The sequence below is a fragment of the Accipiter gentilis genome, chromosome 9 (assembly GCF_929443795.1).
Source record: "Accipiter gentilis chromosome 9, bAccGen1.1, whole genome shotgun sequence".
NCBI lineage: Eukaryota > Metazoa > Chordata > Aves > Accipitriformes > Accipitridae > Astur > Astur gentilis.
The window spans coordinates 39,125,661-39,153,208 of record NC_064888.1 but is presented as its reverse complement, the minus strand read 5'-3'; the positions used below and the strand labels follow the sequence as shown (position 1 = coordinate 39,153,208).

The 27,548-nt window shown below is 40.9% G+C and overlaps 1 protein-coding gene across 2 annotated transcripts in view; it reads right to left on the bottom strand.

Annotated features, from left to right (window-relative positions):
* Window positions 1-9,206: 9,206 nt before the first annotated feature.
* Window positions 9,207-27,548, bottom strand: part of HTRA1 (HtrA serine peptidase 1) — a 34,829-nt gene continuing 16,487 nt past the window's right edge. The window contains exons 2-10 of one of the 2 annotated variants that reach the window (XM_049810723.1): window positions 27,099-27,198; window positions 26,565-26,769; window positions 16,433-16,627; window positions 15,708-15,740; window positions 14,301-14,415; window positions 14,143-14,200; window positions 13,763-13,804; window positions 13,168-13,263; window positions 9,207-10,604 (exon numbers count right to left, since the gene is read on the bottom strand). In XM_049810723.1, the coding sequence (XP_049666680.1) occupies window positions 10,436-10,604; window positions 13,168-13,263; window positions 13,763-13,804; window positions 14,143-14,200; window positions 14,301-14,415; window positions 15,708-15,740; window positions 16,433-16,627; window positions 26,565-26,769; window positions 27,099-27,198 (1,013 nt within the window). In that variant the 3' untranslated portion in view covers window positions 9,207-10,435. The remainder of the gene's footprint in view (window positions 10,605-13,167; window positions 13,264-13,762; window positions 13,805-14,142; window positions 14,201-14,300; window positions 14,416-15,707; window positions 15,741-16,432; window positions 16,628-26,564; window positions 26,770-27,098; window positions 27,199-27,548) is intronic. The other variant, XM_049810724.1, reaches the window with a different exon arrangement.

Sequence of the window (27,548 nt, the reverse complement as noted above, 5' to 3'; positions counted from 1 at the left end):
AAGGAAAATAATTAGTAGAATGATCCATTAAACCTCAACCCCATAAAATTTCACTGAAGAGTAAAAACGTTACCATAAACCTAAGGGTAACCAGAAGCATTTGAACAAAATGCTATCACTGCTAGTTCTAAACTTAGCAGTTATGATTCCTTTTCCCTATATGACTTGTAATTCCAGCAAATACTTCTGCTTTCCTGACAAAATAAATAAGACCACAGTCAGATGAAAAGTCAAAGCCAAGGACATTTCTATTAAAAAGGAGAGACGGTGCCCATAAAGACATTTAAAAGAAAAAAAGGAAACCACAACAATATGCTTCATGAGGGGAACAACTGTTTGACCAGCACAAACACGTGACCGAATTCTGCGGTTGTGTCCTCCTTTATCATTGTAACGTGTTTTCCAAAATACCGCATAGTACTTGCCAAGTGTTCTCCAGCCTTCCGAGTACTCGGAGCAATATTTGGAGGCAAGTTTTACTTCCAACACCAAATGCCAGAAATTCAGATATTTAAGGCTCCACCCCGGGATTCTCCCACTCGGAGAAGCCCAAGCGCTTACTGAAGCCATGAATGACCAACAGCACCCAAATACAGGTCCCTGCTCTGAAGGACCAGACCCTGGCCACGGCTCCAGCCTGGCACTGATGCTCTTGGTGGAGACAGCCCCAGCTCTCCTTACGCCTGCACTGCCCTTCTACGGGATGTTTGGGATCAGATCAAGGCGCTTTTTCTCTGCCTTGGGTTTCTGTGCCACTTCCCATTCCTTGTTCTTCAGAGTTGCTACATAGTGTCTGGGAATAATTTTCTGTGGCCTTTGTTTTAACTAAATTTATCATATTTCTTTGCTGAAGCAGACTTTCCTGGAAGAGCAATGTCGCTGCTGTAGCTGAGGGCTGGCAAGGGTCTGATTCAGAAACAGAAGCAGTTCCCAACCCTATTCCCTGCAGGGCAGCAGTTATAAGAATTGCAAACACCATTTTATAAAAAACATACAAGCAGCATATCACAATAATGAGGTGCCAGGCAAAATTCAGAGGCAAAATCCTCCCAGAAAACCGTGTTTCTTACCAACACCCAGCCCTACCTGACCCTTCAAATAGGACTTTGAGTCCCAAGGGAACTCCAGGGTGGTGCCACCCCACCCGTTGCACCATCCATCTGCCCAGTATCACCCTGATCTGCTTCACTTTCAACGACACCTGCAACAACAGGACACCTTCGCCAGGTTCCCATTTGAGATGTACCACAGGATGGCTCAAACAACACAAAAAGAGGGGGAAAAAAAAAGTCATAATAAGATGTATTTTTGTAAATACAAGGCTGGCTGACTCCTGCAAAGCCCACCCCAGACTGTACATCTTGTTGCCTTTCTGAGCAATGCTCACTTCCATAGAAGAACCTGTATACGCTTGACTTGGACATCAGTTCATCTTCGAAAGACTGTACTAACTCTTCTGAGTTCTTATCGCCTGGGAGAAATGCACGCAAAGAAAACAGACTTAAGAAAATGAATTGTCATAGAACAAATTTTAATGTAGGCATCCTGATATCCAGAAGCTAACCTTAAGTTTGGTAGGTTGCTTGAATTGTTTTCCTGTAATAAGTGCAAATTTCAAGTTTTAGTAGTAGTAGCATAGTTAACATAATATAACACATGGATGTAATTTTGACCAAAGGGGTTTGCACAGGCAATTATTGTATTTGAATGTATAATTACTGGTTGATTCTATATAACAGGATTTACAATTACATAAAATAAGTGGTTAATAGCAAGTTATAGTTATTTGATGGTTATATAAAAGTTACATAAAGCTTTCCCTACAGTAAAAACTGGATATCATGACACCTGGATCAAGACAGAGAAAATAAATATGCTTGATTTCTGTTTAAGCAAGTCTAGCATTTCTGTGATAAAGATGAGAAAGTACATGTTGCCTTGTTCAGTTTATCTGATGGCCAACAACTACGTGGTATAGCTGCAGCTGCAGGGGAAATCCTGTTATGTATAAAGATTTTCTAATATGGGAGATTGTATGTGATACCCTAACTTGTGAGGGAAACAGCTGAAGAAAAAGTCAGAGCTACAAAAGACTAGTTCAATCAGCACAGACAGCTTGCAGAAGTACCGAAGAGCAGATAGACTGCCAAGAAAGAAAACTATCCCACCAGAAAACATGTTATTTGCAGTAATATGGATAGTATATTTTTTTATATATATATCTATTTGTATACTGTGTGTAATTTAATATGGAAGGTATGTAGAACCGAGCAGTAAACATAAGATTCTTTGATAACGTTTTACTGCTGAGATGGTGTGAATAATGAGAAATGAGACGCAAAGGCCTCCCTGTTCTCATGAAATCACACATAAAATTGCAATATCTCTTCTTGAAAATGGATTAATAATTTACTGAAAAAACCCTGTAAATCGTATTATACATTCATCAACTTATTGCTACGTATCCACATTGGATCAAAACAATACCGCTAACTATTTAACGTAAACAAGGTAAGTCTATTTGGATGGTGCTAACGCTCAGCGGACACGGTGCCACAGACACGCGGGGTACACGAGCGCTGTGAGCCAGCACAGCAGCTCCTGGAGAGGGGAACTGGGTGCCAAAACCAGGCTGGAACTTCAAACCCTCACAGACTGAAGCCAGAGTTGAAGAATAAATATTATCTTATATAAAATCACTTCACCATAGCCACAGACAAATGAATTTTCAGTCTCTCCCGAGTTGCTGGAAGGTGTAGCTGGACCACTGTATGTAGCTGCACTTTATCCATATGGCTGCAAGTGCTGCCCTCTGGCCAGGCGCTTCACTTCAAGAAGGATTTGTATCAACTGAAAAGAGCCCAGTAACGAAGACAGGTACGGAAAAGGTGACCAGAAATAAAAAGAGATTAAAATAATTGCTGAGGACAATCATCCTCTGTCTTCAGAGGAGAAAAAGCCCAAAGGGGGAATGTGATAACAGTATTCAAATATACAATAAGTTGCTGAAAAGAGGAAGCAGGCAACATGTGATGTCCATGCTTATAGCAGACAGGGTAAGTAGTAAAGCTTTTCAGTAACAACCTGAAAGATTACTCAGTGTCAGGAAAAAACCTAACCGTACAGCTGATGGGAGTCAGCAAATTTATGGAAACCTCAGGCAGAACCGATTCAGGTGCAAATGACTGGACTGTGCACAGATGATGCGTCACCTCTCCAGCCGTGTATGCCATGGTGATAAATGTGAGATTGGAGGAACATCCCTAGTGACTTGTCAGGCAACAGTCCTGAAGTTGTTCTGCTGTACAGCGAGGACTGAGCTGGTGACACGAGGCTCCAAATGAGATGGAATGGCAAGGTATTTAAAGCTATCTTCCTATCTTGAGCTGTAGCAAGAGTGAAGCTGTAGTATCTAGCATTTCTAGTAACAAATCAAATGACACTATGAACATCTGTGGCATGGGATTTGATTTGCTCTTACTGGTTTTTCCTCCAGGACAGAAAACAGTGTTAAGCAGAGAGCTTTACTAGACTAGCTTTTAATAAAATATATATATATAGAGAAAAAAAATTACTCTGTTCTTCAGGCAGTAAAGCAAGTTGAGCAGAGGAAGCCCTTGCACGTGATGGCAAGATTTGCAGCGGCCCTCAGCGCTTGCAGGAAATCATTGCACAGGCTGGAACTGATCCCAGCAGAGCTCTTCCTTCTGCACAGCACTCCTGCCTTCTCTTGGGAAGTGCTTTTTCATTAAACATACCAAAAAACCCACTTAGCTGAGGATAAATAAAAGCAAAACTACTGGATTGCAAGAAAGAAGTAAGATGTTTCATCGTTTCAGTATACTATTTTCCTTTACGTAAGTCTGTATATGTATTAGTAACATTTACGTGGTTGTAAACCCTTTTCTGTTACACATCAATGAAATACTCATCTCCTGCTAACCATGCTGGTGAAATGCAGCATTCTTTTGCCAACTCAAACCTTCAAAAGGAAGGTTTTCTTTCAAGATCCCAGCCTGCAATTCAAACAAGACAGATCCTTCTCAACCACAGATGATGACTAACCCTGCTGCTTACTTTCATAAGCCCCATCTCATACGTGGGAGAAGCAACGCTGCGATCGTGCTGCCACAACTGCATTCAGCAAGTCCAATTGCACTTAAGCTCTCAGCCTCCCCTGGCCTCAGCGGTACCCTTCTTTTCAGGCAAAATACTGTCTCTGATCATGTTTTCCGATTCAGATGTGAGCAAATGTACTCTTATTCTTCAGTTAATTAGAGACCGGCTTTATTACAGGTTTGTTTTGCACTAGAGAGTGACAGCTAGAGCTTCTTTTCTATTTACCCGACTTGCAGGTTTGGGGTTTTTTTCCCAAAGAGCAAAGCTGTACAGGATTTTAAACCAGTCACAGCATCCTGAAACTTTCTAGTTTTCCAGTCTGGACTGTCAATTCTCCTTCCTTGCCAGACACATGAACTCACCCGAGACGCAGACAAAATCTACCCTTTCCTTAGCAGACCTGCCCAGTTCCTCAGAAAATTGGAATCAACTCTGTTACGAGAACAACTTTCAGCAATTCTTTCTGAACGGACACTAAGTTCAGACTTCCGTGGACATCTGCTTTTCCCCCTGCATCACCGTCCTCCTGGGGAGGTCACTGCCGCTCAGCCCCGCTGTACACAGCACCAGCTCCAACTGCTTGGCCATCACAGCGACAAATCCTTTGGACAAAGGTGTGCGCAGCTTCCACAGAGGATAGTGTTGAGTTTTTTAGCTTCAATTCGCCCCCTCGTGGACTTACCTGACCAGAGGTTCTTTAAAATACCTATTTAAGTGTAGGACCCCAGCTGTAGGGTCAGCCCTGTGGGCTGCTGCTCCTCTCTCAGCTTTTGGGGAGCTTTGGGAAATAGGGGCAGCCAGGCAGACACAGCTTAAATCACAGCTTTCTCAATCAGTAACACCTTAGACCTGTATTTTCCTCTGCAGAGCAGCGATCTGCACCATCAGCTCCATTCCAGAGGGGAAAGGCAGGCTACGCTTCTGCTGGAAGCTGCCCTAACCCGTGAACAGGAGACAGAAGAAATGCGGCAACCCCGTGTGTGCCGTCTGCCCCAAAAACTCAACAGGGGCAAACAGGTTGATGCAGAACTTCGCTTCTTGTGCGAGTGCTGATAGAGTCATCAGCTGGAAAAGATCTGAGTTTGCAAGGTTACCTTGGAGTTCAAAAGAAGATGGGATGAATGAGTCCTAAGTAACGGTGGTTAAACTCTGCATGCTATGGGGCTTCAAAGGAAAGCAAGGGAGCACATAAAAATGCAAACTGCAGGATCAGATTCAGTGCTGTGATAAGCCTGTTTGGTTTAATAGCAGTTAAAAGTATAAGCCTAAGAAAAAAAATAGTGAATGTGAATTAAGGTTATGAAAGAAATGGAACGGAGGAAGAGAAGGGAGACTGGTCTCGTTTTATTAGTAAGATGGACCAACTGCTTTAATTATTCAGGGAAGGTATTTGTACATGAGTCTTTGACTAGAAAACCCTTTCAGTACTTTAAAAAAATAAAAATCAACTGACGCGGTTTTCCATAACCACTCTTCATCTCAACTGACTTAAACAATTTTCTGTTTTTCAGAGTCACTCATGGGAAGTCGCTGCGTGGAAGAGGTAGACCATTTGAGCCATGTCTGTGCAATGAGCCCAGCAACAACAGGTACAGATAAACCAAGCAGCTGCCATCGCATGGTGCTCTAATGCCATAGACTGAGGCAGATACGTGCCCTTCTTGATGCTTCGATAGCTTTGTACCCACACCCACTATAAGATGGTAATTCACATAAGCGGCAGTTTTCTAGCAGGTTCAGGAGATCGGTTAATTGCTACCACTTAGAGCGACAGCCACAGAAACCTGAAGGAGCATGTTCCAGCAGCGATACACTGCTGTAACGTAGTCCATTTCTCTCAGATATTCACACTGCAAACTTTCTGAAAATCACCGTGCATAAACACTGAACAGAAAAGGAATGGACAGAAAAAAAAAAAAAGTTCCTCTCCAGCACGTCTTGCAGTATTTCCAAGCTATAAAAGTTCATTCTTTACCAAATTCAGTAAATTTAACTCCCATGCTTTAGCTCTGACTCATTTTCTCTCTAATAAATTCCTAATTATTATCCGCTTCCTCAGAGAGTTTGTGGGGACAGATACTGCAGTACCCTGACCGCTAAATATAACCATGAAAACTGGAGGAAAACTTCCCAGAAAATGCAGATAGATTAAATTGATGAGCTGCTCCGGTAGCTTCTTTCCTCACTTTCTCCGTCAAATTACATAGGCTCTGGTTTTAGCAGTGATTTTGTGCAATAAATAACACTTAACCAATCAATGTATTGCATATATACAGAGTAAGAGTACAAGGAGGCTAAACTGGCTGAAATCCTGAGGCCCAGTGGGTCCAGCCCTGACTTCCCAGCATCTTGCACAAGAGACTGGAGTTTGAGGGTTGAAAATAAAAATAGATGGGGTGTGTGTCAGACATCTGTACAGCCCAGCTGGACACACAGTGCAGGATGTACAGATGCACAGCACACCACAAATGTAAAATCAGCAAAGCTGCCTGCTACGCATTTCTATACAGTCAAGAATGACAACGGCCTTCGCGTTATGAGTGATGCTACCAATCCCTTCACCTCCAGATCACTTTATCAGATGCTGGTCAAATTTGGGGGTCCGGATGGGAGGTTGCTGAGCTGAGGTTTGCATCCTGAAGTTGAGGATAGAGCAAAGTGAAGCAGACCTTCGCCATCACTTCTCTGCCCGGCTACTTCCTCTCTCTTCGGGAATTTTCTGCCTCTCCGTGTGAAGAAAGCCTCAAAGCAGCTCGCTGACATTTAACTTCAAACTCTGACTTAATGTCAGCCCCGGCTGTGACTTTGGTTTCCTTTTGCCGGCAGTCATCAGCAGTACTAATGGGGAGGGAGTTAGAGCAAAGGGAAGGGGGAAACTGAGTAAAGGATGCCAAGTCACATCCATGTTTTCTGGGTGGAAGAGGAAACAGTGGGAAGTAATACAGGAATTTAGGAACAGGGGGAATAATCTCAAATATAATTCAATCAAGGAGATCCCCGGAACCTCACCAGTGACCTACCATCGCGTGCAAAGAAATACTCAGTGGCACTCATCGTTCACTGCCCTAGATTGGTGACTAATAACTTCTTGATCACCACTATTTCTCCTGGATATCTGCAACTCCAGCTTTAATCGCTTCTACAGTATTTTTCTGATATACAATAAGAACATGCATATAATCTAATGCCCTACTAGATGTCTGTCTCACTGTAATTTGGACAGATGTGGTTCTAAAAACACCCTCAGCTTCCTTAACATAAATACAAGAGTTATGGGGAGGGATGGGGAGAGAAAAAAAAAAAAAAGAAAAAAAAAAAGTCCTCTGGTATTGAAACCACAGGACCTTACTGCCTGGCATATAAGCCACAGAAACCAGACAATTGTTAGTCATGATAATTTCTTTTAGAGCTCAAGACATTTCCCTCATGGAATAAGTGAACTTATTAGCTTTTCAAAACTACCTCTGAGTGTAGCCACATGTAGCCATCTACTCAGCATCACATATGCAGCAATTCCAGTTTCCATTTCAGACATTCCAAAATACTGAAAATCAAGCCAGAATTTCCCCGATTTAGCGTCCAACATTTGCTCAAATTTCCAGGAAACTGATATTTATACAAACTGTGCCAAAACTATTCTGTACAAAGTATTTTCAATTGCACTTTGGAAAAGATCTGAGTGTTGAAGCAACAAAGAATAAAAACCATTCCAAATCTATAACCCAATAATACATCAAAAATACATGCTAATTAATTGTATTAAAGACAAACTTTGCTTCTGAGCCTCTGCTTATCAGTAATCTTATTTTAAATACTTAAACACGTAGAGACAATTTTGATTGTAAGAAACCATCTGGGTAGCTGCAAACATGGTTGGATACTGGAAGAGTAAATTCTAAACATTTTTCAGGATATGCATGTGGTTATGGATATCTGATGCAAAAAAAAATTATAAATAAAAAAAGATAAATCAGAAAATAACTTTCAAATATATGATGGAAAGTGAGTGGCTGCAGTAAGAGACCGTTGTGCGTCCCACTAGATGGAGCTACGGGCTAGAAATCTGGTCGAATATTTCACTAATCCCAGTGGTGCAGGAAAACCACTGAACAGCAGTCAAGTTCATTTGCCTCTTTCCTAATGCACACACAAAACCTGAGCCGTTGTCCTGAGGCATTTATGCCTCACAGTAGTATCTATGTAAAGCACAGGCATAAAGATGTGCTGTGCTAGCTGTTGTTGCAAGGACATCAGCGGTAAGCTCAAAGTGGCTAGCTAGAAACCAAGCAAAAATATTAATGGTTTAGCATATTAAGAGACCGCAATAACAAACAACAGGAACAAAGAGAATCAACCAGCTCTGTAAATTATGCAACCACTTGTTTTGAAATAAAAAGGCAGATGAAAAATAACTTCTGTTTTAAACACAATTCCCTGGCTTTGGGGCTTTAGCTTAATTTTTGCTAGTTGGGTCCAGTAGCAGAGAAGGCAGGTGATTTTTTATTTCATTTTTGCTGAGAGCTGTATGTCACCCCACTACGCACTACACAGGGGATGTTCAACAAAATACAATACCACTTCAACAGGAAGCTGAAACATTAATCAACATCAGTAAGATGAACTTCCAGTGCAAATATACTACAAAGCAACTCCGCAAGATCATTCTACTTTGCATCTTTCATGCTAGAAAGTATTGCAGACCTTCAGCACTTGGCACTGTAATATCTTGGCAGATTTTCAGACATGGGTGATTTACCACAGTGACGGAACAAGTAAATCAGTAATGAGGTGTTCAGTCATGTCAAGGGTCAATACGCTGTACGGCTGTGTAAATTTATAGTGATCCAGGGGAATAAGGGCAGGCGCTGGTGCTCGGGGATACAGAGGCTCCCCAAATTGGGATAAACTGGCTGAAACAGAACTGAAACACAGCTGGAGGGAGAAAGAACACTGTCAGGGATCCAGGTCTAGAGGATTTCTTGCTGTAATTGTGTGGAATGATAAACTGCCAGCTACCCAGTTGAAGAGTTTTACTAAGAAGCAGGTTCCAAAAGAAGAGTGTGTTTAGGAATGACAGTCACCAAAAGTTGTCTATAGCCCTTGCATTTATTCTCTGAGATACATATTTCAACAGAGGAAAGGAAAGGCTGCTTAGCCTATTGTTTAACGCAATGAGTAATTACACTGTAATTAAATGTAGTTGATTGTTTTGCTTCACAGTAAGACAATCCCATTCGCTACCCAAGCTTGAAGGGCATCCATAAATACATGCATAAAGATTAGTCTCTATGTTAGAGGAATGCCCAATATCCTAGTCAAAACCAGGTCCTATCATATGCACACCGGCACTCAAGATTGTGAATAAAACAGCCTGTTTGAAAGAGCTTAAGACCAGATCTACAACAGTTACAAACAACCCGATATCTGAACTAGAATGGTATAGGATCTGTGATCCACAATATGACCATTTCTATAGTGGGCAAACAGATTTCAGGCATTGGTGAAATTGTAATTAAAACAATAAGGAAAATGTATTAAACATCTGGAAGACAGGCAATCTGCAATAGCCAATATGACAAATTCGAGCCAGCCATGCTAAGAAAAACAGATGCACAAGAGCGCAAATACAAGCACATACTGAAAAATAAGTGTTTTGGTTTATGATGATAAAAAGGAGACCATCAGGACATCCTTTCAGGCAGATGTGCTGTTCAAAGAAAAACACTCCACAGGGGGAAGTAAAATGAATCACTCACAAGAAGTACTGTTGAATTCTTTTAATAACACTAGGAAAATATCATAGTATTAAAATCCTGCACGGGATCCTCAAAAGGTTATTTTGGTTGGGATTTCTTTGTGTTTATAAACCAAACTTTTTTTCCCCCAATTGTGTTTTCTTTTAAACCAACTACTCCTTTACAATGGTATTTCCAGTTAAAACACAGCTAACCTATAAATACCTGAATACCACAACACACATTGTGTGCATGGGTTTTGTTTAAATCTTAGCGGAAATAATGGTAAATCTATCCAACACAGGGAAGCAAACGTCGATTTGTTAAGCGGGGAATGTAACAGCCAGTAAAGAATACATTGCATACATAATACAGAAGGAAAAAAATTATCATCTGGAGTATGTGAAATTACACTGATTTTGCACCTTAAACCTATTAGAAGTTACTCTGTTGGCCAATACTAATCCACTGAACAAGCAGAATGTTGGTCAGAAGTCTAACGTTTCCTGTACCAGCACAGAGAGAATATAAGCAGTCCAATGCTGTTAAAAGAAAACATGAAATCCAGCTCATGTTTCTGGTTAGGGATCGATTTCTTCAGGAACTACTGTTAACATAACATCTTCGTTGCCCCTGCGTACAACCATGTTCAACGTACTGTCCTTTTTAATAATGTCACTGACATCACTGGCTGAACTTATCGACTGTCCATTGATGCTTATAATCACATCGTTGTCCTTCAGGCCACCACTGAAAATACAAAGCAGCAATGTATTATTATAATTGCCATTTTATTGTCTTTACAATATTGTTTAAAAAAAAAAAAAAATTGCTGCATTTTTCCTATTTCCCACCCAACGGCAGTTGCACAGAGACACAGCAGGCATGGAAAAAGCAATCAGAATTTATGAAGCGGTGAAGATTACAATACAATGCAGAAACCTCAGAAATCAGATGGAGGTACAAGCTTGATGAATCCCATATTTCACTGCCTTCAAAGGAATTCACTATTGCAAATAGTGCAGTAATTTTGCAATAAGGATCCTAGATGATGATTCAGTAGAAGAGATAGAGGCATATTCTTCTTTTAAAATAATTGCAACAAGGCACTTGTTTTAGAGAGGAAATTTTCTAAGCTTTTATTCACGTATACATAGCAAAGCAATTTGAGTGGTACTTTGTGTAACGCATGAGGAATTTTGGTCCCAGATCCATGCTGTTCTCCATACACAGGTTACTAACAGCCACTTCACCTTACCTTCATGCTTTAAACCTGAGCAGAATAACACATGTAGCAATCTAGCGCAGTCACCAAAAACGCATGCGTGTCCTTCCACTCATCTGCCTGCCCGCAGCCCCCAGAATCCCTTCTCCTGACCTCAGCACCATATGCAAACCGAAACCAAAACCCTCCTGACTCAAAGCAGGACGGGGCAGCACGGCAAGGCTCCCCTGCCCGGGGCCGCGGGTCTCTCCCAGCGCTGGCTGAGACTGCTGCCAGGACCAAGAAACGGGGTGGTGAGGGATACCATCGACCACATCATCTTGCCCGGTCTTGCACAACGATCTGGCTCCAAGTTATGGAAATATTAACCAAGTAACCAGATCAGACATGATTCAGCCCTTCAGCATAACCCTTCTTCACAAAACCACAGAGCAGTCATCAGCCTTTTCCGCCCGCAGAAAACGCCTTACATGAGTGTCTCCTGCAAGCAGGATGCCTTGGCCAACGTTTGCGACAAATCTGGTTGCCTACCGAAGGCACGACTTAAAACATTTCCATGGGAGAAACCATTCTAGATTATCTCGGTCTCTCAGGCAGCCTCTCCTCTCAACTCATACCCAGGAGAAGGTCGCTGCAGAACTGCTCTGATCCCCTACCAGCACGGCTACACAACGAGCATTGGAAAGGAAATCAGCGGAACAGGGAAACCCACTGACAAGGGAACTCTAGCAGGGGAGACATAGCAAACATGGGCTGCATTTTAATTGCCAGGCCAGCCTTCAGATGAAGCATCCTTATTTGAGTTTGCCTTCAAGTTATGAGGCTACATACATTGCCTCACATTTCTTCTACCTCTCTAGTGCCCTTCTCCCACTCTCTGTGATTCTCCATACTCCTGTAATGATTTTTCTGCACCTTCAGATTGGGCCTGCATGCCAAGGCAGTAAATCCAGTCCCACACTGGAGCAGTCACATTATTCCTACGCTAGCTGCAATTTCATTTCACATCACAGACATACACCACTATTCTGCACGAACAGCGCTGCCAACAAGAATTACCTACAAAACGCAGCAATAATTTAGAGAGCATGCTAGACAGCTAACACTGTGTATCTTACAGTGGCATCCAGACTGCAACAAACAGACATCATCCAACCATCCTTGCAGTCTTCTGAAGAGACAACATACGCTTGCTCCAAGGAGCTTTCTGCCTACGTGCCTCTGGTGCTACACACGCCTCTTTGTCACCACAAAGATTTACTCTTCTCTTAAATGATCTCTAGTTTCAGAAAATGAATAAAGTTTCCCATTTCCTACCCTGGATTTCTGAGCGGTTTCATATCAAACAAACTCTGAAAGGAAAGTGTCTCCAGCAGGAGCCAGCCAGACCAGTGCCAGCGACCACAGACCAGATGCCGTACTTCAGCCAGGCATCTCATGAAGCGTGGTACCAACCAGCAGCTGAGCTTCTGAGCAAATACTGAATAATACAAAGAAAAAGATCAGTTGTCCAAAAGCAAAAGCTCCTCCCAATAACATGACTCCTCCCAAAGCTCTCACATGGAAGAGAATCTCCTGCCAAGAGAGTATTTCTCCCCCAGTGGAGACACGCCAGGAGAGCTGGTGGGTTTGCCCAACACTGAGGTGCTTGGGCCGAGATGGACACGTCTTCACACGGTGGATGCAAAGCTTCTCCCTCACTCTCCTACAGGAGTGACCGGCAGGGCCATGGGGAGCGTGCACAAGCAAACATCTTTATTCAGCACTGGCATCAGTACAACAGACGTCTTGGAAGCAATTGCTGAGAAAAATGAAAATTGAGTTTTCACGCCCACTGAATCCTTGCCCTTTCAGCTGGGAACGCTGACAGGGCTTTGCTGCAATACCCTGATACGTTTGCAATATTACCCATTGGGGACCGGACTAAAACCACAAACCCATTTCCAGCAGACAACCTAATAGCTATCAGATGGTTGTAATTTTGTTAATTTAGCATAATCAAGATAGTGAGTTAAGCAGGGAACGTTCTCTATCATTACCCCCTTAAATCAGTGGCAGTGGTTTTGAGAAAAAAGTACTTCAACTTACGCTTCAGCTGGTGTTTCTGGAATTACTTCAATAACATAGGCCCCAGAGACAACATCAGGAAAGTCTTTATGGCGATCCTTCAGCTCTCTAGCTTTGCTGGAAAACGAAGAAACAGCAACAAAAATATTTTGACAAGATGGGAAAAAAAAAAAATCACGCATTTTCACTTAAAGTCACTTAGCATTCACTAGCTGAGGTATTTGATACAAGTTGATGTGACGTTTCAAAATTAATTTTAACCCTTACAAGTATTTCAAGAATTATTACACTTTTTGCATTCATACAGCTTTTTAATGCCCATTTCTGGTAAAGGCAATAATTTCAATAGATACTGAGGATCAGATTTAAAACATTTCAAAACTTGGCCATTACTTCAGAACTAGCAGATCCTGAACACCTAAAAAAAGCCCCTTCTGGTTTCAATGCTTTGTTATTACATCCATGATCCTGCACATGGGAGAACTGGTTACTTCTATGGGACTGCTCATGTGTCTTTTCAGGTTTGAGTATGAATAAGCAAGTCCACACAAAAGCTTCATTTTACATTAAGTGAATTGTTTAATGAAAATAATTTTATAGAAATGGAAATACGCACGTAGCTGCTGTAATTCTTGAAAACATACGGTCCTGTTTTCTCCTTGACCCACACGACAGCACAGGACAGAAAATAACAACAGTAATAGAGCCCCAGAACAAATTAACAATTGCTAGCTATTCTCTTCTGAAGCATTAAGGAAAAGAAAAAGCCAGGGAGTTGTTTAAAAACTAGCTCATACAAGAGTCTACAGGACAGTTCAACCATGTAGCAGATGCAGAGAAAAAGGTAGCAAAAGGGGCTGTGAGCTGTCACCAGCACCTACAGAGGCACTCGCTGCTGGTTCAAACCTCCTGGTTCTTTCTGCAGATCATGAGCTTGATCCAAACGCATGCAGTGACCACACTTCGGGAAGGTGAGGAACCACTGCTTTTACTTACCTGGGAGTCAGGGACATCATTCGTATGCCAATGTATTTCTTTTTGGTTATAGCTTTTCCTACAAAAAGGAAAACAGGTCTCAATCACTTGCTCTTACCAAAAGAGCCTCAAAGGCTGTTGACTTTCTGGTTTACCTTCAAACTGGTGAAGTACAGTACCTTTAGCTTGTCTGTCATGGGATTCAGTTAGGAACTTTTTTATTTTATCCGATGGGATAGCAAAGGAGATCCCTGCTGTAACTTTTAATGTATTAATTCCAATGACTTCACCATCCTGAAGAAGTAAGAAATTGTTATTAGCAACTGTGAAACATCTCAAAGAGAAATGGATGATTTCTTCCAAGCAATCACAAAGACAAATTCACATAACACACTCTGTAGCTGGTTTTCAATTTTCTAAATGGTCTCTTTAAGTCTAGGTTTTTGGAGTCTATTGATAAACAACTGTTCTACGGTTTTGGAAAACTGATGTGGATATTCATCTTGCCACTAGCAGAAGAGCGATCAGAATTGGGCAGCTCTCCTGCTTGCAGCAGATGAGCAGCACATTCTACAGCCAATTTTGGTCTGTTTATTTCAGCAGGCACCTCAGGAAGTATGGCGCCAACTGGTTCTGAGCAAATATTGCATAATAATATAAAGAAAAATGACAGTTCACCAAAATCAAAGATTTGCTGGTAATGTGACTCCAAGAGAAAGTTTCAGATAAAACATCTCTGCTGTCACCTGATGATTCGAGCAATTCTGAAATCTCAGCAGCTTCTTTCCCTGATCTATCCCCGATTAAAAACTATCCAACTACAATTTTTTTAAACGGAGGTTACTGGTGCTGAAATTGTACTGCAAGTCGGGTGAAAAAAAATTGCCGAATCTCCAAGGCAGAAACTCTGACTCGTTCTTTCTTCCAATTTGTGCCGTCCCTCATTGAGGACCGCTGCCTCTCCTCTGCTCGACCCCATGTGCCCCCATCCGAGAGCTCCCACACAGCAGTTAGGTTTTGCAACCTGCTTCCGTTTTTCTCTCTTGGGCTTATACACAGCTGCTGCAAGGTCAGCTCTGACCACGTCCTACAATATCAGCAAATAAACCCTAATATCCTGATAAATATGGGGGGGGTTTCAACCCCCTCAGTGTGATTCAAAATAAAGGGGTAGGTATGTTTTTGAACCATTAAGCTGAGTTTCAGTATACAAAAAAAAGATATTGCTGGCTGCATGGTATACAGTGAAGGCAAACACCTCAACTTTATATTCTGCTTTTCACTTACTGCAAGGCATGGGCAAAAAAAATTAGGCATTACACTTGCTCAAAACTATGCAAACCGTAAACATCTTAAATACTGAAATCCAAGCATATCTTATGATTTGCCAACATAAACACAGACAAGTGATTCGTAAGAACTATGTGAATTTTGTGTAGTCAGCCAGATATTGAAAGCTCTGAATCACACTTCTGGTGTGGGGTTTTGTTTGCTTGTTGGTTTGGGTGGGGGTTTTTGTTTTGTTTTTAAAATAAAAAGTAAAAAGTAATAAGCTTGACACTAAGCAAACTTAAAGAAACTCTTACCAGATTTACTAGGGGTCCTCCAGAGTTTCCATACTGAAAATAAACATATGGCAAGAACATGTTTTAATATCTACCTCTTAATACATGGCAAGCACAACATAAAAGAAATTTTTGAAATATTTCTGTAGTAATTTTTTCATTGTCTATTAAATACGTGCAATAGGACAGTCTTAACTTCCAAACCCATTAACTACCCTTAATATCACCTCTTTTAGCTGAGCTTTGCAAATGCTTAATCCTTCTTCTCTTGCCAGAGTAAGTTCAGAAAGCCAAGGTTTTTCTTTTGTTTTAATAGTACCACACTAGCAATTTAGAAGATTTTAGCACAGCTCTGGGAGCTGTTAGCGAAGATTTCTTACAAGGCCAACAGTAGAAGTACAAAACCTATTGTTTTGCCTTAAAGCAGAAACAAACTCGAATCCTTAAACTAAGCTTGGCTTCTTTTTTAGCAAACAAATGATGGATTTCGAAAAGATATTTATTTGCCAGAGAATATTGCCTCCTCCCTTGTAATTCGTAAGAATTTTGAAGTGAAGGCAGATATTGTACTTGGGGTGGTTCCTTGGGGGATTTTTAAACAACAATCAAGTGCTGTGGCAACGCAGATGTCCATATTTACATGGACAAGAGAAAAGCTAACTATGTTCACTGTTCTTCAGAATTTTCAGAGTAACTATTAATGAAATCTAAGAGCTGAAGGGGACAAGGCTCAGAGCGGGACATACGTTGATGATGGCATCAGTCTGAATATAGTCCATATCGGAGTTTCGGAGCCCCAGCTCCTTCCCTCCACGCTGAGTGGTACTAACGATCCCTGTAGTCACTGTGTTTTGAAGCGAAAATGGACTTCCAATCGCGACCACGAATTCTCCTGGCCTCAAGTCTGCAGACTGACCAAGCAGAAGAACTGGTAATTTACCCTACAAATAAAAATAAAATAAATTAAAAAAACAAACAAACATCAAATGTTGTTAAGACACTTCTACATCCATAGAACAAATTCCACAGAAACATGAATACGTTAATAGAGCAAAGGAAAAAAAGAGAGGCTTTTATCCCTTGGGGATTTTGCTTGCTCTGTTTCTTTTCAGTATTTATGTTGCTCTGTACAGAAACATCTCAATGAACTTCTCCTCCAAAGAGTGGGCTCTTTAGACTCTAGTACTTTTTCCACAACAGGTATCCATTAATCAAAAACAATTAAAAGACCAAAGGAATATTTATGCTCTGCTGTACAAAGCAAACATCTGATGATACCAGGAATGAGCTGTTTCCAACAGCTTCTTGGAATAATTAGCCAACAGCTGCTGAAATAAAAATAATGTATTAAGAGTGAACACTAAAGACTCATGAAAGCAACAGCCAAAGTGTATCAAACATGCATATGTATAGTTAAAAGCCTTTTATATTCTCAAAAGACACCAGCTAATGTTTCATCTTACTTTTTTTTTTTCAATGGAGTATCCTTCTAAATAATTACATTGCCTCCTACATACACTGATGTCTTCTAAAGGTGTTAGGATTTAAAGACTTTCTGGGATTTTTCTGTTATGACAGTAGGGGATACCATTATCGTTTCCTTTCAAGATCTTATCTCTAATATAAACATATTAACTATCACATTATTGAAGACATTCCCACTAAGACACAAAACATTCTTAAAATCCAGCATCAATAGAGATCACTGCAATTTACAGCAATTAAAAAAAAAAAGAAGAGAGAAGGTTGGATCCACACACCCTTGCCAATGCAATGGATCAAGGGAACCGACTATGGTTTCTCCGAGACATGTTGTATCTGCACAGGCACCGAACTGGCTGGATAACAGATGATTCAACTGGACCAACAACCTCCCCGCTGCAGCAATCCGAAAACAGTTGGGAAGTTCTTAAGGTCTGTTACTCACCAAGTAATTAAGGGTGTTCTGAAACAGAACATATTTCAAATAAATACTTTGCCTTTATTTATCACCTGCCTGCAAAATACGCATTGAGCTCCACTTCTTTGCTTCGTATTTTTAAAAATCAGTCTTTACCCTGCCAGTGATGTTACAAATTTTCTAATCCTCTTATGTTTAACCTGTTGTCCAAATGATCCTGACCCTTTCCAGGTATTTAATCATGTCACTAGACTATTTCTATTAGCATCAACGGACCTGGACATGTATAAATTCAGGTTTCAACTTAAGGATTTGGAGGATTAGGACGTTACCCAACCCTAAATCAAAACAGAGGAAGTCTCAAGGGATGCATCTTTTGCTTGGCAAACATAACTTTAACACAGCTTTCCTCCAAGCTTGCCCCACGTCAAAAATTCTTTCCTTTGCTCAACAAACCCGACCCCAAAAGGAAAAAGGCATTAGTGTAAACCTTCAGAACAGGCCAGTGATTCTAGATGCAGTGGAAGCCCCACCTAGAGATTCACTTAACCAATTTCCAAGGACTGGGTAACATAGTCACTTTATTAAAAATCAGGGTACCTTCAAGGTATTCTTGAGCTGTGTACCTAAAATGGAGGTACAAATTGGCTTAATACTCCTTCTTGCAATTCATTCCTTCCAGAAAACTTGTAAAGATGCCTTTTTCATCCCATACCTGTTCCAAAGCACACAGATTTATGCACCTCTACTTGACAGGATCCAAAAGGTATATACTGTGTGCTCTTGCAGCAAAGAAACAAGGTAATATTTAGTATGCCTTGATTATTTGTACATATTCCCAAGTTAGTGATAACTTTGCTTCAGAAGTTAGTAAGAGCTGAATCATTATTAAATTTTGACAAAAAAGGGAAATACTACGTGTTTAAATTTGAAATCAAGAGCTAGCTCTTTAGGAGTCTTTTGTCATCAGCTGTTTGAAAGCCTGTATCGATAAGTCACTCTTAGAGACAAAAATCCAGTAACATAAACTAACCCAAATGCCCGTCACTTTGTATTTTTTCACCTACAGTTTTATTTCAAATGTCCTAGGATATATGCAGTGTCTATAAAGTAGAAAGTAAAAAATAAAGGCATCGGTCATCACTATATGCTGCTGCAAATACAGAAGTTATGGTTTTAATATTTAACAAGCCAGGTCCTGTGTATCCTTTATCCAACCTTGTTACAATTCCACCAGCAAAATTTTACTCAGATGAGCAGATTGTTTCGATAAAACTCATTGCCAAATCTCAGACAGGATAAGATGCTCAGTGGAAACTTATCGTTCAGTCTCAGACAGCAAGAAAATAATTAACCAACTGCTTGTTAAACCAAATCAGTTGGAAGAGCAACAGAATAGGCAATACAGTAAGGAGAAAAACATTTCCCTTTCTAAGTATCTTTCAGAGGAAAGTTTTCACAACCAGCAATGCCCTAATAACTACTAAATAATGACTATCCCTGGACCCTATCAGTGCCACAGCCATAGATAAACCCAACCAAGGCTGTGGCTTAATTCTTGGAAGGATTGAACGGTGATATCCAGTTTCCCCATCGCATTTGCAGCACAGCAGACAAGCAGCAACATCCCAAGGCAACGCTGCTGAGTGGTTCATCATCTCAGACCACAGCCCTGACTCCAAGGGACCTCTCCAGTACAGCAGGGAAGAGGCAGCTACGATTAGCTGTGCTGGGAAGCATGTAGTATATGCAACACAAACAGCCCCATATGGGTATTGTTTGGATAGAGAGAGCATGCTGGCCCTTCCTTCTCTCGCCAGATGCTATTAAGCTTACGTAGCACGTGTTTTCAAGATGTTGTTGGTCAAGAAGCGCATCTCTTTTTGGCACTGCTTTTCCTTATTTAAAAAAAAAACAACCAAAACAACACAAAAAGTGGCTTTTGTTTGTATCCCAGTGCACTTAAAACAGATACTTCATAGAGAAAGAGGACATTTATCAGAAATGAAACATGGACAAGCAAAAGAAAACAGATTATTTTTTTTTCCCATTAATAGAAAAAAAAAAAAGACTGGTCATGTACAAAGTTAAAGATTTATACAATGTTCCTGAGTTATAAAAACAGTCACAAAGCCAAAATCGCATTTGGCAGCAGAAAGAAAATACATGAACAATCTCTGACTAATACAATTACTTTTGATTGTGCTGAGTTTTCAAGCCTATGCCTATACTACCTAGGCTTCAGTTCAAAGTCTAATGCTGTATGGATTGGCTGTGGGTCACCCATGTGATTCAACATGCCTTCTGGAAAGAGTCTGGCTAACCTTCCCTTTCCTAGGAACAAGAATCAATTGCTAAAATTGCCTTGTTCTGCACATATTACGAAACATAGCTTTGGAAAATGTGTTCTCTGTTTCTTATGATTTTGCAGTGTGGTGCAGAGCACACTAACAGCACTGCATGTAAACACTCTTGTTAGTGCCTCTGCAAGTAAATGCCATGAAGAATTGGTCATGATGAGTGTACGCATTGTAGTGGCTTTAAATTTGGGGGTTTCTCTCTAAAAAAGCTTAAAAATAACATTGCCACATTCAGAACTAAACTTTCCACTATCAAAAAACCCCAAGTATTCATTTAAATTGTAGAGGTGGTTGTCAAGTGAAATCAGTATAAAACCAATCAAAATCCCTGGGCATCAAGTGATCGAATGGGAAGTATATCCTTCTACAGTCCACAAGAGGAGCGTTGGAAACGCAGGGCAAGCACTTGTAGCAGCGTTGTAACCTGAATCGTATCAGAACACCTTGCCTGTGCCCTCACACCCTTCCACTGGCAAGCTCTTGCCTGGGATGTTAAGACAGTCCTTGTAAACTAAGCTTAAGTACTTGGGTCTGGGGCCCTTAATAACTATACTTAATAAAATGGGCATCCTTTAATTTTTACATAACATCTGATGGTCATCAGGACGATGCAACTATTGTCACAACTCATGATTCTCTTCAGTTAACTATAGATTTGCCACAACAGTTAATTAAAATCCCAGGCAAACGAGCATGCCTTGCAGCACAATGAACGGGGAGCCAGAAACACCCAGCACCTAACCCCAGCTTTCCCAGTGACTCACTGCATGACCTTGGGCAACACATAACATCTTTTCTTTCCCTCCGATTTTCATTTGATGAAGCCTCAGGGCTCTGCTGGGATCTGTGTTTACTCAATAAAACAAATCTGCAAGCAGGCTTTCTGCGAGTACACAGAAATAGGACTAAACATGCAAAACCATAAGTGGCACATGACTCACTGTTTACACCCAGCCAGAGAAGGAGCCATTAATTAGCGTTAATATTTTAAGCCTTTCTCATCCCAAAGAGCTTCAGACATTTTTATACATGGATTTGGCTCAAACCCTGGATAAACATCACTCCCACGAAATGGATTCGTGGATTTCACAAGAAACAGCTTCATCCAACAGTAAGATGCAGCTATTGTTGCACGAGAGATTAGGACAAGTGTAGAAGAAAAGCATCATCAGCTGGGAGTTGGATTTTCATCTGATGTACATTACCAGCGTAGCTCGAGTCAGGTAAAATAAGCAGAGCCTGGACGAATCAGCTCTGCAACTAGAAGAGGCAGGCAGCATGCAACCACCAGCAAGCATGGCCAGTGCCAGAGAAAAATAAAAACCAAGAGACAGACGGCCATAACCAGTAAGTGTTTCAGTTGGAACTTTTTCATCCATGAAACAAGTGAATCTGTCTCTATGTTGGCACAGAAAGCAAGTAAATCCCTTCTCTGCACTGTAATCCCCTTCGTTTGTGGAAGGAAGATCACGAATATGCATGAAGCTGTTTGCAGTCCAATCATTCTTCTGATGAAGAGGAGACAAATGTTCTGTTCTGAGTTCAATTTGTGTTAAATAGCAACAGATTTCCTTCATACTTTTTATTTTTAGGTGGAAAAGAAACAGATGCTTGTATAGTACGCTAATTCAGCTGTAAGAACTCTGGCAAGATATGTAACGTCCCTAGGAATTGCATTTCTGTTCTCATTAATGAAACTATTTAACTTTCAGAATACGTTATGGCAAAATAAAAACGCAGGCCATGAGCATACAAAAACGTAGAGTATCATCTACAATCTAGAAGCTGCTTGACAAAACGCCAAAGAAAATTAAAACCCCAAGCTGAACGCATTACAAGCCTCCAAAAGTATTTCATCTATAGTTAGAAAAACAAAACTGACTCTCCTTATCTAAATATGGAGCATGGGAAGCTTGCAGAAAAAAAAGAAAAAAGGATGAAGCGTTGTTTTGCTACGTCACCATGATTTCAATTACCTGGCAAGATATTGCTGCTCTCCTTTAAAGTAAAATAAAATACTCTGGTGCTGGCAGACCCACCCTGGAGGTGTGTGAGCATTCTCCTTCATGGGGAGTTGGACCAGCGCATCGTCCCCACAGCGAGGGCTACTAGGAGATGAGGATGGCAGGAAACAACTGCTGCCTAAACTGAGGAGTAAACAGGAGTTAACATCCAAGCTTTTTACAAGCTATTTCATTTCTATGGGTCCTGAAGACTTCTGGAACCAATATGTGGGCTTCCTCAGGCTCTCAAGAGGAAGCAACGCAATATCCAGTGACAGATTTCAAAGTAAAACAGCATTTTAGAAAAGCCACTTACATCTGGAATTCAAGTAGTTTGGTTTTTCAAAATGTGGGCTATTAAAATATTGATACACAAACAGGAAAGTTTGCTTTCCTGCTTCCTCCAGTTTGTACACACAGGGGAAAAAAAGCAAATCCCCTCTGACCACAAAGATACAGACACTGCATTGCCTCACGAAACCACCGAAGGAATGAGGGCAGAAGGTCTTGTTGATTTAAAAGCGTCAAACTAAGTGGTTATTACTAAGATGCAGGGAAAACCTTAAGCAAAACGGTGAAATACCACCGCAAATTAGAGACTGGTCACAAACCCACTACTTCTGTACCATGTAGATGCCAAATCCCGCCTGGGATACAGAAGGCAGTAAACTGGTCACGCTGAGGAACAAAAATCTTCAGACCCTGGCATGCCTTCTGTGACATAGGTGCTACTTCAGAGTCAGTGAAAAGTGTCTCATGGCTGGTTCTTAAGCATGTAGGAAGAAGATACACTTCAAAATAAAGCAGTTCACCATGCTCCCCTCTTCTGTACTCACTGTCAAAACATAGGTACCTGCCACAGAGATCATCTCTGCAGGCAGAGTCCAATTTCCAGGGGTGAAAGGGGTCTCGAGGCAAAACCCACCTCCATCTTCCACTATTTTTGGCTTCCAGCTCGATTTGGATGAGGGCACAGGGCTCTTTTCTAATTCTGCCCTCCATTAACCCCAACATTGTCCATTAAACCACCCTAAAATTTTCTTTCCTCCTCCTGGTGTTTTCAGCAGCTGCATCACACATTCTCATTTAACAAAGTAGTTACTTGTCTTGTGATGAATTTCATAAGCAAGCTCTGCCAGCTCAAAAGCATCTGTTAGCTTTGCAGTGTTGTGCAATACTTTTGATGGATTTCAGGCTCACTGCAGTATCACGCGTGCCACACAGGGTGGATTATTTCACCAGCCTCTGCCTATGCTGCCAAAGTCCAAATTTTTCTAGGGAAGTTTTATAAATTTTGCATGTTCATATCCAAATTGTCTGCAACTGCGCTGTTTCTTTCTAGTATTGCCGTCTCCTCAAAGCTGTTTCCATTTGGAAGGGTAGTTATATCGCATTCACGTTTACCATACTTGACTCCAGTCTTACTTCCTACTTTCAACACTTCAGCAAACTGTTGTGTCTCACTACGGACACAAGAAATACAGTTTCTCTCCTGTACAGACTGTAAAATTAAGTGTATTTTAGGATTAGAAGAACAACTCCAAGATTTCTGTTCCTCATTGACTGCAACATGTTTTTCCATGGAGAAGAATTTAATCAGGGAAACAGTTCATCCTTACTGGTGCCCAGATTTTACCACCCTCTTTCATTTCCTATTGCACTCAGCAAAGCCAAATTAGTTCTAGTAATGTCTTTGGCCAGATGTTCACACCTTAAAGAAAAACAGCATGCAAGCTGCTGCAAAATCTTAACAGTTTTAGGAATACCAGCTGACAGCCTAAGCTCATACTTCAAGCCCAGCTCTGTTCCTAACCACAGAGGCATTCTTCAGCCTTCAGATCCTGCCTTAACATGCCACACAAAAACAGAAGAAAAAAAAAAATTCTGCATCTTTGATATCATCTTCAAATAATTTATTCAAAAGGAAGAACTTCACCTCTTACTTCAGAAAAATTCTTAGGGATGGTTTTCATGCTATACCCAGATTTTTAAAGGGTTATTTGTACCATCAAATTGACTTCTTTAGTCATCAAATACATATCAACTTCAACAAGTTACTACCTCTGTGATTTTAAAAAGCCTTTTATGAATCTGGATGATTGCAAGGCATTTCAGTACAAAAAGGAAAGCTCAAACACTGAACTTGAATGGATAAATAAAAATGTCACATGAAAGTTCAGTGATAAAGTCAACTTTTCAGCTGACCGCATTTCCATTTTAACTTTTTGTGAACACTTAAAATTTTGCATTTCTATGTCTCCAAGTGCAACACATCATGTCCTGCAAATAGAGGTGCCTCAGTACTCACCTTGGATTGGCATTTCCCAGTGCCACGTCACTAGAGCTAGCTGGAAAACTGGTCTTCCATCCCCCAAAAACCCCAAGCAATACTTTCCCCAAGTCTTCTCAAAATTATCCTGAGATGCAACAGCCAGGGGCCGGGGGGGGAACAACATACGAGGTACTGGGTTGTACAACTGACAGGACACTTACCAAGGGTATGTCAGACCCAAGTTTATATCCATATTCTACCTAATTTAGAGCAGAGATGGGAAATTTGATCTCCTGCTACCCAGATGGATGTGCTAAGCTGACATTACACAAGGAAGACAGCAGGGGACCTGCTCACCTCCTTCAGCAAGAGCTCAGCCTCCAGGCACTGAGGCACTTCCCAAAGTTTCATTAAAACCAAGACTTTTTCTCATAGACAACTGAATATTATTAACAGGTCAATCCCTCCCCTCTCCACCTCCAAAAAGAAAAATGTAGCTGATTTGGCTCTAGATAGCTCTAAGACAGAAAAAGTGCTCCTGCCTTAAAGAATTTGCAAGTATATATAAACGAATTAGGTTGCAATGCTGATGTGCTGTTAGCAAAACAGGGTCACAACCACATTCAAAAATTAAATTGCTGGAAGAAGAAGATTACTATCATTTAATTACACAGCAGTAATTTTTAAAAAAGAAGAGTATCTGCCATCTCGCAAGTTATAACTAGAATCGCTAATTCCAGTCCTGTTTAGCAGTGGTTTCCACTATAGGCAACTCATCTGGCTGCATTCTCTTTTTTCCAAGCTGCTTCCAGTCTTCCATGTTCTCTCTTCCCGCAAGCAGCTTACCAGGGAAATTTTGGAGCTATTTCTTTACGGTATCAAATAACATAAAACTCTACATCTGCCCTCTTCTTAAGTCCTCAAAATGATCTGTCACATCAGTTCAATGTCTCCTCTCTTTGACACACCAGCTTCTCTCTTTTCTGAAGCTCACCTTCTATTGCTTGAAGTCCTTTCCTTCTCACCATCATTTTCCGGTCTACTTTCCCAACTATGTTGTGCAGAATTCCAATTTTAAAACACTTTTCCAGGTGCCCTTCACTCCCTGCCACATGCTACTCAGCCTCATGCTGTCAGTTCTCATCCTGGGGATCTTTCTCTTTGCTTTGTTACTGCAGATCTGCTTTTGCTTATTTTAAGATAATATTGAGAAAAGAAGCAATTGGTAAATGTGTACATAGGTTACCTCAGGAAAATGGAGGTAAAAACAACATGGCAAAACTCATTCTTGGTATTGTTAAGGTCTTCTGCCATGTTGCTGTTAAGAAGCTTTTAAATAAGAAAAAAGGAGAGAGCTTTTAAATTACAAAGGTGGCAAGGGAGCAGCAGGAGCACTTCACATCTTGGGTCATCCAAGAGTTCTGCATTAGATGTCTGGTTTAGTCATAAACTCTGGCACAAACACTTTTGACCTCACTGGGGAATAGGTCTGAACTAAAACAACAGTGCAAGATCTACACATTTTTGAGTCATGTGTTTCAAATGAGACATTCTTGCCTGTTAAATTTGGAGGTGATTAACTAATAGTCCAAACAAGGGAAACAAATATGAGCAGCACCCCAAGCAATCACATGCATCTAATTGCATCTACATTACACAGTATTTCAACATAATATTGCACTTGCGCTACATTGTCGACGTGCGCAGAACCGCCTGACAGCTTTCCTGCTGTTGCAGGAGGCAGAGTAACACTGACAGCCATATGTTTGAGATGAAGGGAGACTACGGATGGGAAGTTGCATTCCCATTTGTTCAGAAAGCCACTTGCAGTATAAGAGCATCTTTCCAAGCTGGCTTTAATTTGCAAGTTCAAGCTAATTCCTACGATATTTTCCATTTTAGTATCTACATAAGCGTGGTACTTCAGAGGGACAAACGCATCCTCTAAAAGCAACTTGTGACTTCAGTATAGGCACACAAGAAAGACTAATACGTCCCTCTACCAACCACAAGGGAACATCCACATTTCTTCTCAGACGGAGAATTATATTAGCCGATGTGTATGTAAACCAGCCAGCAAACCATGTTGTTGATTTTTATTTTGAGGACGCGTACCAAAGTGCTACATACTTGCTTGCACTACATTGAGAGGTGATAAAGTTAACCAGTACCAACCCCAAACTTGGCTTTTGAAAATGTGTATCCACCTAGCTCAAATATTCTCTGTATACTTAGACGACTAAACTACCAGCCTTTCCTTCAAACATGAAAATTAGCAATAGCTTTTGGAAAGGAGGATACTAAATTAAGAGGATTAAAATGCGTCTTACTTTAACAACTCACCTGAGAATCTATTTTAATTAGTGCAATGTCAGCTTTTTCATCAACATCTTTAATTTTAGCTTCATATGTTTCACCATTCTTCAGCTCCACCTTCACACGGTTTTTGTTGGTGACAACATGGGCGTTTGTCACTATCAGTCCGTCTTCTGAGACAATGAACCCTGAACCACTGGCAACAGGAATCTCCCTCTTTGAATAAGGAAGTCTAAAAGACATGGGAAAGAAACATTTATTGCTGCAGAAAGTTGAAAGATCACAAATCACTCCAAATAACACGCAGCCAAAAAGAGTTTGGTGGGTTTTAATGCTCTAGGATATCTGCTGTTACTTACTATCATTAACAAGACAATGCACATGCATTAGTTTAACTTTTTTTTTTTTGCCAGAACTATTAAATTATCTTTAATTCTTAAGCATGACAAACATTTATCATCTCAAAAACCTCTTTGCTATTACATAGCATCAGTCAATGTTTCTGGCACACTGGCAGCTGTTTTCAAGAATTCAAAAATCAAAACTAGGCGTCTTGTTTACTTGCGAAATAATTCAATGTGAACCACAGCAGGAGCTATCTTCTCCACCACATCTGCAATAAAGTTGTATTTGTGCCGCAGGCTATTAGGATGTTCTTGGCCTGAAATAGAAACAGAAAACATGTCATGAGTTCTTCAAGTGACAGGAGAAGGGTCATTGCAAAACACCTGAATCAAAAAAAGCCCCGCTCCTCCCTTTGTGAAAGGCATCTTGTACTTGGATCCCTCCATTACTGCTCTCTCCGCTTTTCTTGATGGCCTATTTAGCCTGTATGGTCTTCTCAGATCAAACAAATGGGGTCTGTTCCTCTGCCAAAACAGGCCTGCTCAGGATTTTTGAATTCTTACGCTGCTGCGTTTGTAAAACGCCGAGGACAATGAGGTCCTGCCCCCAGCATAAGCCTACAGCAGCCGCTGTGGAAGTTTAACTCGGGTACGAGGTTTGCACAGC